Source organism: Bubalus bubalis, chromosome 2 (genome assembly GCF_019923935.1).
Source record: "Bubalus bubalis isolate 160015118507 breed Murrah chromosome 2, NDDB_SH_1, whole genome shotgun sequence".
Taxonomy (NCBI): Eukaryota; Metazoa; Chordata; class Mammalia; order Artiodactyla; family Bovidae; genus Bubalus; species Bubalus bubalis.
In genome coordinates, this window is record NC_059158.1 from 17400369 (window position 1) to 17414420 (window position 14052).

At 38.6% G+C, this 14052-nt stretch overlaps 1 protein-coding gene and 1 non-coding gene across 2 annotated transcripts; one reads left to right on the forward strand and one right to left on the reverse strand.

The window, feature by feature from the left end:
* The first annotated feature begins 779 nt into the window (after positions 1-779).
* On the forward strand, positions 780-13047 carry LOC102411913 (chorionic somatomammotropin hormone 2-like). Its single transcript, XM_006072859.4, has 5 exons — positions 780-933; positions 7977-8158; positions 10028-10135; positions 11899-12078; positions 12707-13047. Exons 1-5 carry the CDS (start codon positions 879-881, stop codon positions 12896-12898), a joined length of 717 nt encoding a protein of 238 aa, XP_006072921.4. The 5' UTR covers positions 780-878; the 3' UTR covers positions 12899-13047.
* Positions 5597-5701, reverse strand: LOC112583009. Its single transcript, XR_003107375.1, has one exon. It is a non-coding gene; the product is annotated as a U6 spliceosomal RNA (small nuclear RNA).
* Positions 13048-14052: the final 1005 nt, after the last annotated feature.

Sequence of the window (14052 nt, forward strand, 5' to 3'; positions counted from 1 at the left end):
ATAGCAATCACCCCACAGTGAGCTATAATATGTACTAAGAACAGCACCACTGGGAAAAAATATCATAATATTTGAATCCTTACTAATGAAGCATATCAAAAGGAAGGTTTTTCCAGTTTACCACTACATTGTTTTCTATATTTCATTTCAAAATTGAGCCACCTAGTAAGGAAAATGAGTTAAGAGACTTCAATAATAAATAGATAGAAAATCAGTTTTAAATGGGAGCATTAATGGATTATAATTTGGGGGTAATTTATTACTACTGTTGTAACTATAGTCCTTTTGGTTCTCTACTGCATCCATTAATAATTTATTATAAATATTAATTGAAACACAGGGACACATACTACTAAAGTTATAGCAAATAGAGAAAGAGATAGAATATATTAGGCAAGAAGTGAAAGTATGGGAAGTCAGCAATGGTAGTAAAGTAAAGGGCAGTATTGCCTTGAGAGGAACGAAGGTTCTCAGAGTTTCCTGAAACACCAAGATCATGACAGCTGTCAGGAATTAGCTTAATTTGTAAACCAGAAAGTCTACCAGAAGAAATTTAAGTTCATAAAAACATTACAATGCTAAAGCCTAAAATTTAGACAGAGAATAGTGTAGGGTGGGGTATATAGACAAAATTCTCCATTGATTAGTGCATCAGGCACTCAAGGACCACCCTCACTGAAGTCTTTTTCTATTGCTCAACCTACAGGTACCAGCATGGAGTAAGACAGCACTACTCCACAGGCGGTATAACCCTAGTTTTATGGCCTCATGGCTTTCCTTAAAGCATTCCATGCAGCACATTTCCTCCACCCCATCCCATCAGGCTGACTCCCCACAGTCAACAGGAGTCCTCACCCTGGGATCATTCCTCAAACCCCATGGCTCCAGCTCCCAACTTCCATGGACACCATTGGACTTACAACTCTGTCCAAGGTATGAAAGGCTCCAGAATGGCTTGTCTATGTGGTTCTCATTCTGTTCAGACTGTCACAGAGTAGTTAGTTCACTCCCCAACAGCTTCAAATGCCTCCCCCGTCCCAGTGGATGGCCATGGATGTGGGGCTCTCTCCCCTGTGCTTCAGCTCCCTCTCCCACAGGTGCAGGCTGGTCCCACTTGCTCTCCTCCTTCTTTCCCCTTCCTCCTTGTCCCTTCTTTCCTTTGTCTTACCAAGTTCTGTATGGATCCGGATATCCCTTCTCAGTAGTCAGGGAGTCCTGCCAGTATTCACCTGGTCTTCTGTGAGAACTGCTGCATCTTTAGACGTTCTTGATGCATCGGTGGAGAGAGGTGTACCCCACTTCCACCTACACCTCCATCATCTTGTCCACCCCCATTTGTGCATGGATTAGAAAGAGTTTCCCTTTCTATTAAGTAACATTGCCATCACCACACATATTTAACTTTTGATTTTTGAGGAGAACACAGGTAAGTTCCACTCTTCAGTTCAGTCAGTCATTCAGTCGTGTCCAACTCTGTGCGACCCCAGGGACTGTAGCATGCCAGGCTTCCCTGTATATCCCGACTCCCAGAGCTTGTTCAGTCTCATGATTAGATCATGAAGCTCAAACTTAGATCCTCACCTTATTAATTTTTTATACATGAAAATATGCAACTTTTAAAAAACTCTCCCAGTTTTCCTATTCTCCAGTCTTTGGCAATCATTTTTCTACTCTGAGTTCCCTTTGTTTTTTGAAAGTCCTTATAGTTGAGATCCTATGGTATTTGTCTTTCTGTGACTTATTTTACTTAGTGTAATGCCCTCCAGTTTCATCCATGTTGCCACAAAGGGAATGATTTCTTTCTAATTCTAATGGCTAAATAATATTTACCTATATATGTCACATCACATTGTTTTAATCCATTCACCTGTTGAAAGATTGTTGTTTCTATAACAAGGCTACTGTGAATAATGCTGCAATGAACATGAGAATACAGATCTCTCTTTGAGACAATGACTTCATTTCCTTTGAGTATATATCCAGAAGTGGGATAATGGATCACATAAATGTTCTCTTTTAAATTTCTTGAATAACCTCCACAATATGTTTCCGTGGGAGTTGCACCAGTATACATCCCTACCAACAGTGCATAAGCACTCCTTTTTTCTCCTCATCCTCAAGAATATTTGTCATTTCTTACATTTTTGGTACTAGCCTTTCAAACAGGTATGAGGAGATATCCTTTGTGCTTTTGATCTGCATTTCTTTTGATTACTAGTGATACTGAGCATCTTGTCATATACCTCTTGATCATCTATATGTCTTATTTGTGGAAAAATGTCTATTCTTTAAAGATGGAGCATACATTATGTTTACTATATTCCAATATACGAAACTCAGTTGTCTACCTATATATCAACAAGCTATCAGAAAGTGGAATAAGCAAACAATCCCATTTGCTGTTGCATCAAAAAAAGATAAAAGACTTAGAAATAAACAATCAAGGTGTTGAAAGATTTTAAGCAAAACCTTTAAGACACTGATAAGAGAAATTTAAAAAGAGTTAAAGATACGTAAAGTTAGGTCATCTATTCAATGTGTTTCTTGAGGTAGGATTTGTATTTCTATAAACTTCCCTCTTAGAACTGCTTTTGTTGCATCCTCTAGGTTTCTGATCATCATGTTTTCATTGTTCTTTGTTTCTAGGAATGTTGTGATTTCCCTTATTTCCTCAGTAAACTGTTCATTATTTAGAAATGTGGTGTTTAATCACCATGTGTTTGTGTTCTTTAAAGTTTTTTTTTTTCCTATAATTGATATCTCATATCATAGTGCTCTTGCCTTGAAAATCCCATGGATGTGGGACCTGGTAGGCTACAGTCCATGGTGTCGCAAAGAGTCAGACACAACTGAATGATTTCACTTTCATTTTGCACTTTCATGTATTGGAGAAGGAAATGGCAACCCACTCCAGTGTTCTTGCCTGGAGAATCCCAGGGACGGGGGAGCCTGGTGGGCTGTGTCTATGGGCTCGCACAGAGTCAGACACAACTGAAGCCACTTAGCAGCAGTAGCAGTAGCAGTATCATAGTGTTGTGGTCAGAGAAAATTCTTGATACAATTCAATTTCCTTAAATTTATTGAGGTTTGATTTAGGACCCAAATGAGGAGAATGTTCCATGTGCACTTGAGAAGAAAGTGTACTCTTCTGCGTTTGGGTGGAATGTGCTGAAGATATCACTTAGGTCTGTTTGCTCTAATATTTTCTTTTAGGCTTATATTTCCTTTTTTTTTTTAAATTGTTGATTCCTTTGTTTATTAATTATTAATCAGGAAAAAAATATCATCTTTCAATGAATAAGCCTTTTTTAAATTTTATTTTATTTTTAAACTTTACATAATTGTATTAGTTTTGCCAAATATCAAAATGAATCCGCCATGTTTCCTTATTAACTTTCTGTTCTGATGATCTGTCCACGTGTATAGGTGTGGTGTTATCATGCCAACTATTATTGTGTTACAGTCAATTTCTCCTTTTTTGTCAGTTAATGTTTACCTTATGTATTGAGGTGCACTTATGTAGGGTACAAAAATAGTTAAAATTGTTATGTCTTTTTCTTGGACTGATCCCTTGATCATTTGGTAGTGTCCTTCTTAATCACTTATAATAGTTTTGATTTTAAGGTTTATTTTTTCTGATATGAGAATTGCAAATCTGGCTTTCTTTTGATTTCCATTTGCATGGAATATCTTTTTCCATCCACTCACTTTCAGTCTGTATGTGTCTCTAGGACTGAAGTGGGTCTCTTGTAGACAGCATATATATGGGTCTTGTTTTTGTATCCATTCAGCCAGTCTGAGTCTTTTGGTAAGAATGGAAGAAGATAATAGCAAATAAAGCAACTGATAAAGGATTGCTTTCCAAAATACAAGCAGCTCAGACAACTCAGTCATCAAAAGCAAAGGCAAGAATTGCAAAAATAAACTAGTGAGACCACATCAAACTCAAAACCTTCTGCATAGTAAAAGAAGCCATCCATAAAATGAAATGACAACCTATGGAATGAAAAAAAAATTGCAAATCATATATTTGCTAAGGGCATCATATCCAAATATATATAAGAGACTTATGCAATTCAGTATGAAAAGAAATCAAACAACCCAAATTATTAAATGAGCAAAGGAAGAGTAAGTGTTTTGAAAAATCTGAAGAGTAGACTGTAGATGACAGACCCTGTAAGTTTTTCCTTCCAGAACAAAAGCCTGTGTTTTCCTGGCATTGTTTTCTTTATCTCCAGTCATCTGTTTGGTGATGCAGTTCACAGGATACATCCTTTATCCAATAGCAATCACCCGTCACTGAGCTATATGTGCTCAGAATAGCCTTATTAACTATAACAAACTAATAATTGCATACTTAATCTTGAGGCATCTAAAATCTAAGGTGATTGTCAGAATTTTCCACTCCATTGTTTTCTACATTCTATTTCAAAATTGAAACACCTAGAATGGAAAAATGAGTAGGGGACCTCAATAATACATGCATAGAAAGTCATTTATAACTGGGAGCATTACTGGATTATATTTTTGGGGAATGTATTATTACTAATACTATTGGAATTTTATTGCCTTTAATTCTCTGCTATACTAGTGGATATTGATTTAAAATAGTAATAACAACATACAGCACATAGTACTCAGGGTACAGTAGATTGAGAAAGACAAAGCTTATGAGGCAGGAAGGGAAATCACAGAGAATTAGCAATGGTATCAAAATGAAGTGCACTATTGCCGAGAAAGAAAGCAGAGTTCTCTAATTGTTCGGAGACAAAACAGACAAGCCAGATGTGAGCCAACCAGCTTAAACTGTGTACCAGAAACTGCACCAGAAGGAAAGTGAAGTTCATAAAAATATGCTGATGCTAAACGCCAAAATCCAGACAGTAAGAGAATAGGGTAGGGTTTATGTAGATGCTGAAAACTACTCAGAAAGGTAGACATGGAAGCAAATACACTGTGACCATCAGAGATCAAAGCACAAAAGGGTCTGAAAATAAATCGTAAAGGGACTTGGTAGTCTGATCAAAAGAATAAGAGAATCAAATTAGAAAACCAAAATATAAAGCCTTGTGCACATGATAGACCCCGAGAATGCTCAGCAGAGAAAATTTCGGCCTTAGTGACCAGTGAACAGAAGCCTCCAGCATCTGGAACCAAAACCCTGGGCAGGACTCACGACTGTGCGCTTCTGGGAACAGCCTCAGTTTCAAAGTTTGGGCACTATACCACCTAAAAGCAAACACAGACAAAGATTATAGCTTGCTATGCACTGAATCACAGACAATAGTATTTTTTAGTTTACTTTTCTCATTCAACTATAAAGTTAATGAATCACTAACCAATGATAATTGACATCATCAGTTTAGAGTCAGATCCTCTTTAGTCATACAATGGATATCTGAACCTGTTATATGATCCCCAATAATAGTTTTTATAATTGAATTTCTTGATGTTTAATTGAAGGGGAATTGCTTTACAATACTGTACTGGTTTCGGCCAAACATCAGCATGAATCAGCCATAGGTATACCTATGTCCCCCGCTCTTGAACCTCCTTGCCACCATCCTTCCCGTCCCACCCCTCAAAGTTGTTACAGAAAAATATGGAAGGCTTCACAAATTTGTGTGTCATCCTTGGGCAGGGGTCATGCTAATCTTCTCATTATTATTCCAATTTTTTAATATATGCGCTATGAAAGCAAACACACAAATAGCAATTGGGGGAATGTCATGGAAACATGTAGAATATCATATAGGAAAAGAATCACCAGTCCTGGTTCGTTACAGGATCCGTGGGGCTGGTGCACTGGGATGACCTGGAGGGATGGTACAGGGAGGGAGGTGGGAGGGGGGTTCAGGATGGGGAACACGTGTACACCCGTGGCGGATTCATGTTGATGTGTGGTAGAACCAATACAATATTGTAAAGTAATTAGCCTCCAATTAAAATAAATAAATTTAAATTTAAAATAAAAGAATAAGTATTTGAGATAAAATATTTAAAAAAACAATTTAACAGAAAAAAAATTATATAGTTAGTCATCTACCAATAGATGATCAATTACATTAGGAATTAGGGTATTCTGCTATATTTACCACCTCTTATAAAATCGAATTTTATAAGGTCCAAAGTTTCATGAAGGAATTTAGCATATATTTATGCATAGTACATGTATACATGCACAGAAATATATGCACACAAATACATTTCTGTTATATAAGCTATTATTTTCGTTGCCTGTCACAATAAGCTCTTTAGTTGATGAGAGAGTCCCAAATTTCTCCAACTTATATGTCTCCTTTTTGAGGACCACTTCTTTTATTTTCATCACCTAATTTTAAACAACATTTTATTCTTAGATACCATGCCCATTTAAACTAAGAGCAGAGAAAACCTAGTAAATGCTGATATCTTATCCTTAATTAAATTATCACTCTTCTGGTTAATTGGAAAAAGAATCATGTTCAGATCTCATTCAGGAGGATAAAATCTCTATTTTATCAGTTCTCTTGTCCAAACTCAATTCTTGCTCACTTCAGTCTTAAATTCTGCTTAATTATAAAGGTCAGACAGGAAAAGTAATATTAAAATCATGCTTGCAAGAGTCTATGACTTATGCTTCTGTTGGCCAAAGGTAGGGCCAGGAATAATTTCTGAAATATTACAATACATCATGGAAGCAGGAAGGTCTAGTTCTACTGTCAAAGAGGGGATGTTTGGAGATGGTTCAAAAACTAAGCCCCATGGGTTGTCAGGATGTACTCCTGACCAGACACGTAAATTTGTCCCTAAAAAGTCAAAGTCAGGAAGAGGCAGGCCTTGTTTGCAGAGCCGATGACGTTGTCTTGGGTGGTGACCAGGTAATCTTGTGTTACCATTTGGAGATTTATTTGCTATTTTCTCAAAGAAACAAACGTAATGAGAAGAATAAACATGGATAAGAGTAGAAGAGCTGCAAGGTGCCAAGAAGAAAGGCTAGCCAAGAGAACCAGGCCCCCACACTGATAATTGTCAAAGACTTTAACAGTGAGTGTTATAGACAGAGCAGAACAAGTGGATAAAACCAATGTTCTAGGGTCACTGCTGTTTTGCAGCCAAAGACAAAATATATTTCTCTTTAAGTGGAGTCATCACAGCTCCTGATGTGGTCCTGGTTACACGCATGCAGACCGAGGGCCACAGGCATGTGTGATGTGACATCAGGAGGTGGACAGATGAGTGTGCTTGTGCCCAGTCACCTGCATCTGCTAATAATGGGACCTGGGGAAAATTACTTGCCCTCTTTAAGTCATTGCATCTTCATTACCATAACTTGATGATCATAGTGAAGATTAAGGTTATCTCACAGGGTTCCCGTGAAACACAAATTTTAAGATGTTTTAAAGCTTTTGTGAAAGTATCAGAGACATGCATGGGGTTACTAAGGTGAGTGAGCAGATCCAAGATACAGTATCCTAATTCTCTTTGTATTCTCTCTGTACTCAAGAGTAGTGATCAGTCAGTCACGTGTTTACGCTTACCCCAGTGTGATGGTAAACCACACAGATTGACTGGACTTTTCTTGTCATTTCAGTGTCTAAATTTCAAGCATTAGTCGATGTAGAGTAAAAAAATCGCAAACTCCTAGAGGGCCTCGCTGCTTAGAGTCTGCAGAGTCCCAACATTAAACTATCTTAAAAGAATGGCCTAAACACTGGCTCAGAATTAAGTTCTAAATGTTTGCAGAGCACAGAAGTACTTCTGGGAGCAATTCAAAAATACATGGAGTAACTTACTTTTCCAACTCTCTATCTGTGCAAATATCATCATCCATCTAAATTTACACAGAAGGTGCTCCTTCTTCCCCACCCCAGCTTCTACAGTAAGAACTCCTGATCAGAGCAACAGCAAAAGAAAAGGCTTCCCTCCACAGGATGGATTTGATAACCTCAGGTGACTAGATCATCTCAGAATGGCTCATGTTTTTATTTAAACAGGGTCCTGCCTTCTGCTGCTGCTGGTCGTGTCTAATCTGCACCTGTGCCAAGGCAACTCATGCCCGTCCTGCGGTCCTGACGCATTTGTTTCCTTACGAAAATCCCTTACAGACTTGTTTATCGATGCCGCCTGGCTCTCCCATGAATTCCATAACCTTTCCGCAATAATGTTCAGTGAGTTTGTAAGTACTATGGTGGTGGTGGTTTAGTTGCTAAATCGTGTCGGACTCTTGTGACCCTGTGGACTGTAGCCCGCCAGGCTCCCAGAAGGAAACTTCTCCTAAGTGACAGGGCTATACTATCCTTTAAACAAGAAGGCTGCCATAACACACTCTCTAGGTCAAAGAAGCCGTCAGTTCATAAGATGTTGAAATAGAAGAAAGGATCAGTTTTGTGAAATCTCAAAGATTCCTAAGAAGTGCAATAACTTTTTCAACTTCCTTTCATTCATTTTCTTTTTTAAATTTCCAAAATAAATGATTTTGTATTTATCAGCTAGGAATGTCATAAGATAATACAATAAACTCAGTGGAATAAACAACAGAAATTTATTTCCTCACAGTTCTGGGGGCTAGAAGTCCCAGATCAGTGTACCAGCAAGGTGAGGTTCTGGTAAGAACTGTTTCTTCCCAGGCTGGCTTCTCTGTGACTCCTCACAAAGGGTGGGGGCTGGGGAAGAGGATAGAGGAAAAGACACAGAGATACAGAGAGAATTCTCTGGTGTTTCGCTTCATGAAGACACTAAACCTATTGGATCAGTGTTCCACCTTAAGAGCTCATTTGACCTTAATGGGCTTCGCTGGTGGCTCAGATGGTAAAGAATCTGTCTGCAATATGAGAGACTTGGGTTCTATCCCTGGGTCTGGAAGATTCCCTGGAGACTGGAACGGCAAGCACTCCAGTATTCTTGCCTGAGAAATCCCATGGACAGAGGAGTCTGGTGGGCTATAGATCATGGGATCCCCAAAAGTCAGAACCCTTCTCAAAACACAGCACTTTGGCATTAGGGCTCTAACACATGATGAACACAGATTCAGCCCACAATACTACCTGACACAAAGCACTTTCAGGTGGGACTGGGGGAAAGGAAGCGTGTTGATTTTCTGGTCCTTCAGTGTCTCTCTGGGCTTTCTTCTCCAGGCTCACAGTAAATAGCCAATAAATGAGAACTGCTCTGCAGTGAACTAGGTGGATGGAACATGTTAAACAAAGCTGAATCCTGGTCACAGAAACAAATACTTCGTAGTTTTTTTAATGCTACAAATTATTGTTTTAAGATTTGCAGTGAATAGGTTTCCAGCTACAATCGAAGGGGTGTTTACAATTGGAAACAATTATTCTCTTTCTGAGCAAGGCATTTGAAAGTTGTATGTTAATTCTTTTAGGTCAATCAAGGAGCACACAGTAGAGCAGACAGCTAATAAAAGGCGGTGCTAAGGTTTTCTATTAAATTCACGTGGTTCTTTTTACTCATTAGATTTTCTTTCATCCTCCATTTTGACTGTCCATTTCTTTTCTGACTCTTCCAAGTAAACAAAAGATTAAATGGTTAAATATAGGTGCATGCATGCATTCTAAGTCACTTCAGTTGTAGCCAACTCTTGGCAACCCTACTGACCATAGCCGAACAGGCTCTTCTGTTCATAGAATTGGCCAGGCAAGAATACTGGAGTATGCTGATGTACAGTTTTGCAAGGGATCAAACCTGAGTCTTGTTATATCTCCTGCATTGGCAGAAATATTCTTTACTACTACCGACCCCTGGGAAGTACCAAATATTGGTACATATGTACTATATTTGGTTCAAATAGTTAAAAAAAAAGATAATAAAAAAGAGAAGGGAAAAGGTTAAACTTAGAAGAATTATATGTAAAATCATTTTTATAGAGACAATGTATAGAAAAGTAAGAAAAGAATGACTTTCAAATTTTGTGATCCCCCCCCGCCCACCCCGTTAAAAAATACACGTCTATCAAAAATGTTAGTGTTCTGGTAATGGGTTCATCTACTGAATGCCCAACAACCCTAACTAATTGCCTGATCACTTTCAGAAAGAAAAATATGCCCAGGGCAAACTGTACCATATCAATGCCACCAAGAGCTGCCACACCAATTCCTTGCATGCTCCCGAAGAAAGAGATAAAGCACACCAGATGAATGTGAGTCTTTCACCTGGGTTTTTCACCGGATCAAATGAGACAGTATGTAGGTTACCAGACTTCAGATTATTAGAGCTTATGGTAACTGTACATGCAGGAAAAGGTGGAGGAATCATAAGCAATAGAAGAGAAACTATATAATGCAGCTGATGAAGCATGAGTGAAATCAAGGGATGACTAAAGATCTGTAGTAGCAAGATAAATAACAGATCTATAAATTGTCCATGCAGACAACTTTAGTTCAACCAATGCATTAGACACAGGATTGCAGCAATTATTCTGTATGAAAACAGGAAATGAATGGGAACTTCCATGTGTAAAATATAAAATTCAATATTTAAATATAAATTCATGAATATGTAAGAAACACACCCCAGTTTTGAGTACTCCCTGTTACTAGTGACTCCTACTTGGGAATCCTATAGTGCACCACCTGAGCCCTTGCATCTGCCTTTCAAGGCTCTCCTGATTCTACTTCTACTTCTCTGACACCTCTTTCATTCGTCATTCTCAATGACTCCTCTGTCACCATTTATTCTTAATTTGTAAGTCTCTCCCACAACGGCCTAAAAAACATTGCTTTGCTTCTCATGGCGGCAACAATTGCCTGTGTTCAAAGGACAACACAGTTTACATATCAAGCCTCAATCATTTATGGCAACTCCAAATTTTCACCGTTATAATCTCTCCTTTCTGATTTCCTGCATTATCCTTCTCTTAACATTATTTAAAGTATTTCCACATGCATCTCCCCTTAAAATTCTATCTTCTCTCTCTACAACCTTCTTAATGATACCAGCATTCTTTTCCCTTGTTAAGCTCATTGATAATGAGGATGAACAAGTAAAGGAAAAAGGACAAAGAGGAAGAAGAGGAGGGATTTTCAATAAGCTTAAATTTAAAGTTTATTGAGAGTTACTACATGGCGTTACATTTTACTCAGCACTTTATGTGCATTATTATATTTAATCCTATTCAGTTCTCTGTTCTTTACCAGTAAAACAGTACATGGCTGTAAAGAAATCAAGCATATTAACTAGAGATCTTCAGCTCCTCGGATTTTCAGGCTCAATTCTGCTACAAGTAGTGAACTAGCAGGGAACCCTCCATTGTGAATCTCCCTGATGCTATAACTAAAAACAACGTTGTGCCATTTTCTGCCTGGACACATGTCAACAAAACAGACTCTTCTGATATCAGCAGGGGGCTGGTATTGAGATCAGCTGAGGAGAGAAGCCTGTTTAGGAATGTCTTGTCTTCTTCATTGTCTCTTTGTTGTAATATCATAAAACAAATTACTGATCAAAAATCAATACGAAGGACTCATCTGATTCATTAATACGAACGAATCACTGGGTGACACTGATGTGGGCACAGGAGGAATCCCTCTTTCCTGGGGCAGGCCCTGCAGCACATACTGACTTGAGTAAATGCTTAGATTCTCTCAGGCAAATATACAAACACAAAAGAACTCACTGAGTGGTGGTAAAATTTCAGAGGAAAAAGGAAAATTCTTCATGTTATAAATTAGAACACATCAGAGGAATCAGTTCCTAAATAACCTAGATGTTTAAAAATTCAGCAAAGTGTGAACTAATAGCTTACATTTTATCCTTTTGCAACTTTTACTACCTTCAAAAATCTCTGCATGCACATAGGAATAACCAAAAGGTTTTTAGGTCAGCTGCTCTGAGCAAAGATCACGGTACCAAAACCACTGAATTATGATTATTTTTATGAGACCATTTCTTCTGGTTGCTTAGAATGAAGACCTTAGTAAGTGGACACTTGTGTTACTGTACTCCTGGAATAATCCTCTGTATCATCTAGTCCCGAAGCTTCGGAATATGAAAAATCTGTCAGAGGCGGTTGTATCAAGTGCCATGGAGATTGAGAACATGTCAGACAAACTTCAGGCATTCATAGAGAGTCAATTCAGGAAGGTGAGCATCCTGCAGAGGGCTTTCTTGCTTTGTTCATGAATGAAAGAAGTGACCACTGTAATGCATAAGGAGTTTGGAAATATATCATTTTGTAAGAAAAAGATTCATGACTTCTATATTCTAGATGGCTACTACATAAACCAGGAGCCTAGACATTCACAGTGATAGATTCTACTGTAAAGGAATCAGAATTTCACTGCAATTTTTGACACATGCAGCCTTCCCTGCATTGCACACATTCCACCAAAAGCTTGCCTCTTCCTGGGCACTGGTGGTTGTAATGTTTTCAAGAGTAATAGTACTAGAGAACAGAATTTCTAAGATCAGCATTTTTCTAAAGTATCCCAGGACATCTGCTATTGAAGTTCCACTTGTCTGCTTTCTCTGTCCTCCTCAAATCAAAGGATGAGAGTGGGAAGGAAGAAAAGAGAAAGTTAAAACTAAACTTGAGCTCCATTTCTACTTTTTAGATTTCTAATAGTTTTCGCATAGGCTGGCTCCAAAATCCATGTCTAGAGAGTTTTATATTCATATGTCTTCCCCAAATCTTTAGTTGATAATTACAAGAAAAAAAGATAAGCAAATACTAATAAAAGACGTAAGAAGTCATTATCATTTGGGTATTCAGATTATTGTTTCAGCCTTGAAGACGATACACGAGGCTCGCAGTAGCTGGTCAGGACTCCCATCACTGACGTCCAGCGATGAAGATAGGCGTCTTTCTGAATTTTATAACCTGTTCCACTGCCTGCGCAGGGATTCAGGTAAAGTTGACACGTACATCAAGATCCTGACGTGCCGAATCCGCGAAAAGTGCTAAATCCACATCCATCCTATCCAGCTCTGAGATGGTCATAATCATCTATCCCATAGCGAGCTACTTAAAATTTACAGCTTTTTAATGCATGCTCTGTAATGGATCTCCTCTTAAAAAATAAACACAGATGCTTTAGAGATGTCAAAATCTAAGAGAGCAGTTTGTTAACATTTCTTATCTTCATTTAAGAGTAAATCAAAAGAAAATCCACCCCTACAATCGACAGAATGAAGCTCCTATTAAAATTAGTCACAAATAGCAGAAGCTGGCATTAGAAAGAAGACTATTAAGAGATTCCGTAAGAATCACAGCCAATGATTCTGGGTCAAGTTATTAGAATCAAAGAATTAGACAATTGTTCATGGTTCTGGTCATGTTACCAAGAAGACTGAATTCTCAGGATTCTTTATGAAAGCCAGCCACGACTTTCACCCAACTACCAGTGTTACACCAGACAAGATAAGTGCTTTGCACTTTGTGTAAATAGCATGAGGTTTACTGAACTGTGTAAAGATTGTTAGGATGCTGTCTTAATACTTCTGGGATGTTATAACAAAATATCACAGGCTTAAAAACAATGGAAATGGATTTCCACAGCGGGGTCATGCAGGGTCCTTTCTGGTCACATACTTCTTACTGTATCCTCACACGGGAGAGGGCTCGGGAGCTCTGTGTGTCTCATGTATATAAAAGCACTCATCTCATTGAAGAGGCTCCATCCTTACAACTCCATCACGTCAAAAAGACTGCACCTAAGGTTACCATAACCATGGGAATCAGGATTTCATCATATGAAATTTCTGGGGGACACAAAGGCTGAGACCATAGCAGATACAAAGGTGAACTGGCTCTTCCTCCTCCAGTGGCTGTCGTCACCCACACTCCACTGCATCCTCATTTCCTGCATCACCTTGCAGCCATTCCATACATTCTATCACTCTGGGTTTCATAAGTCCAGGTCAGTCAAGTGTCAGCTCCATCTCATATTCAGCCTATTCAACGTTTCCCTCTCCCCTGCTGAGTCCCAGGGAACCTACCAGGAAGTGCAGATGTGTCCATTTCTGCAAGGTACCTTCTCTCTCCCACTCTGGAACTTCATTCATCGGGTCATGTTGGAACAGGGGAGATGGTACTGAGATGGAAAATTCTGACATCAC

Excerpts from the sequence above, each read along its gene's own strand:
- LOC102411913 (XM_006072859.4), top strand. The coding sequence starts at position 879 with ATGGCTCCAGCTCCCAACTTCCATGGACACCATTGGACTTACAACTCT. Across the intron at positions 934-7,976 it reads GACTTACAACTCTGTCCAAG|GGTCCTGCCTTCTGCTGCTG; the intron begins GTATGAAAGGCT and ends TTATTTAAACAG. Across the intron at positions 8,159-10,027 it reads CAATAATGTTCAGTGAGTTT|AAAGAAAAATATGCCCAGGG; the intron begins GTAAGTACTATG and ends GATCACTTTCAG.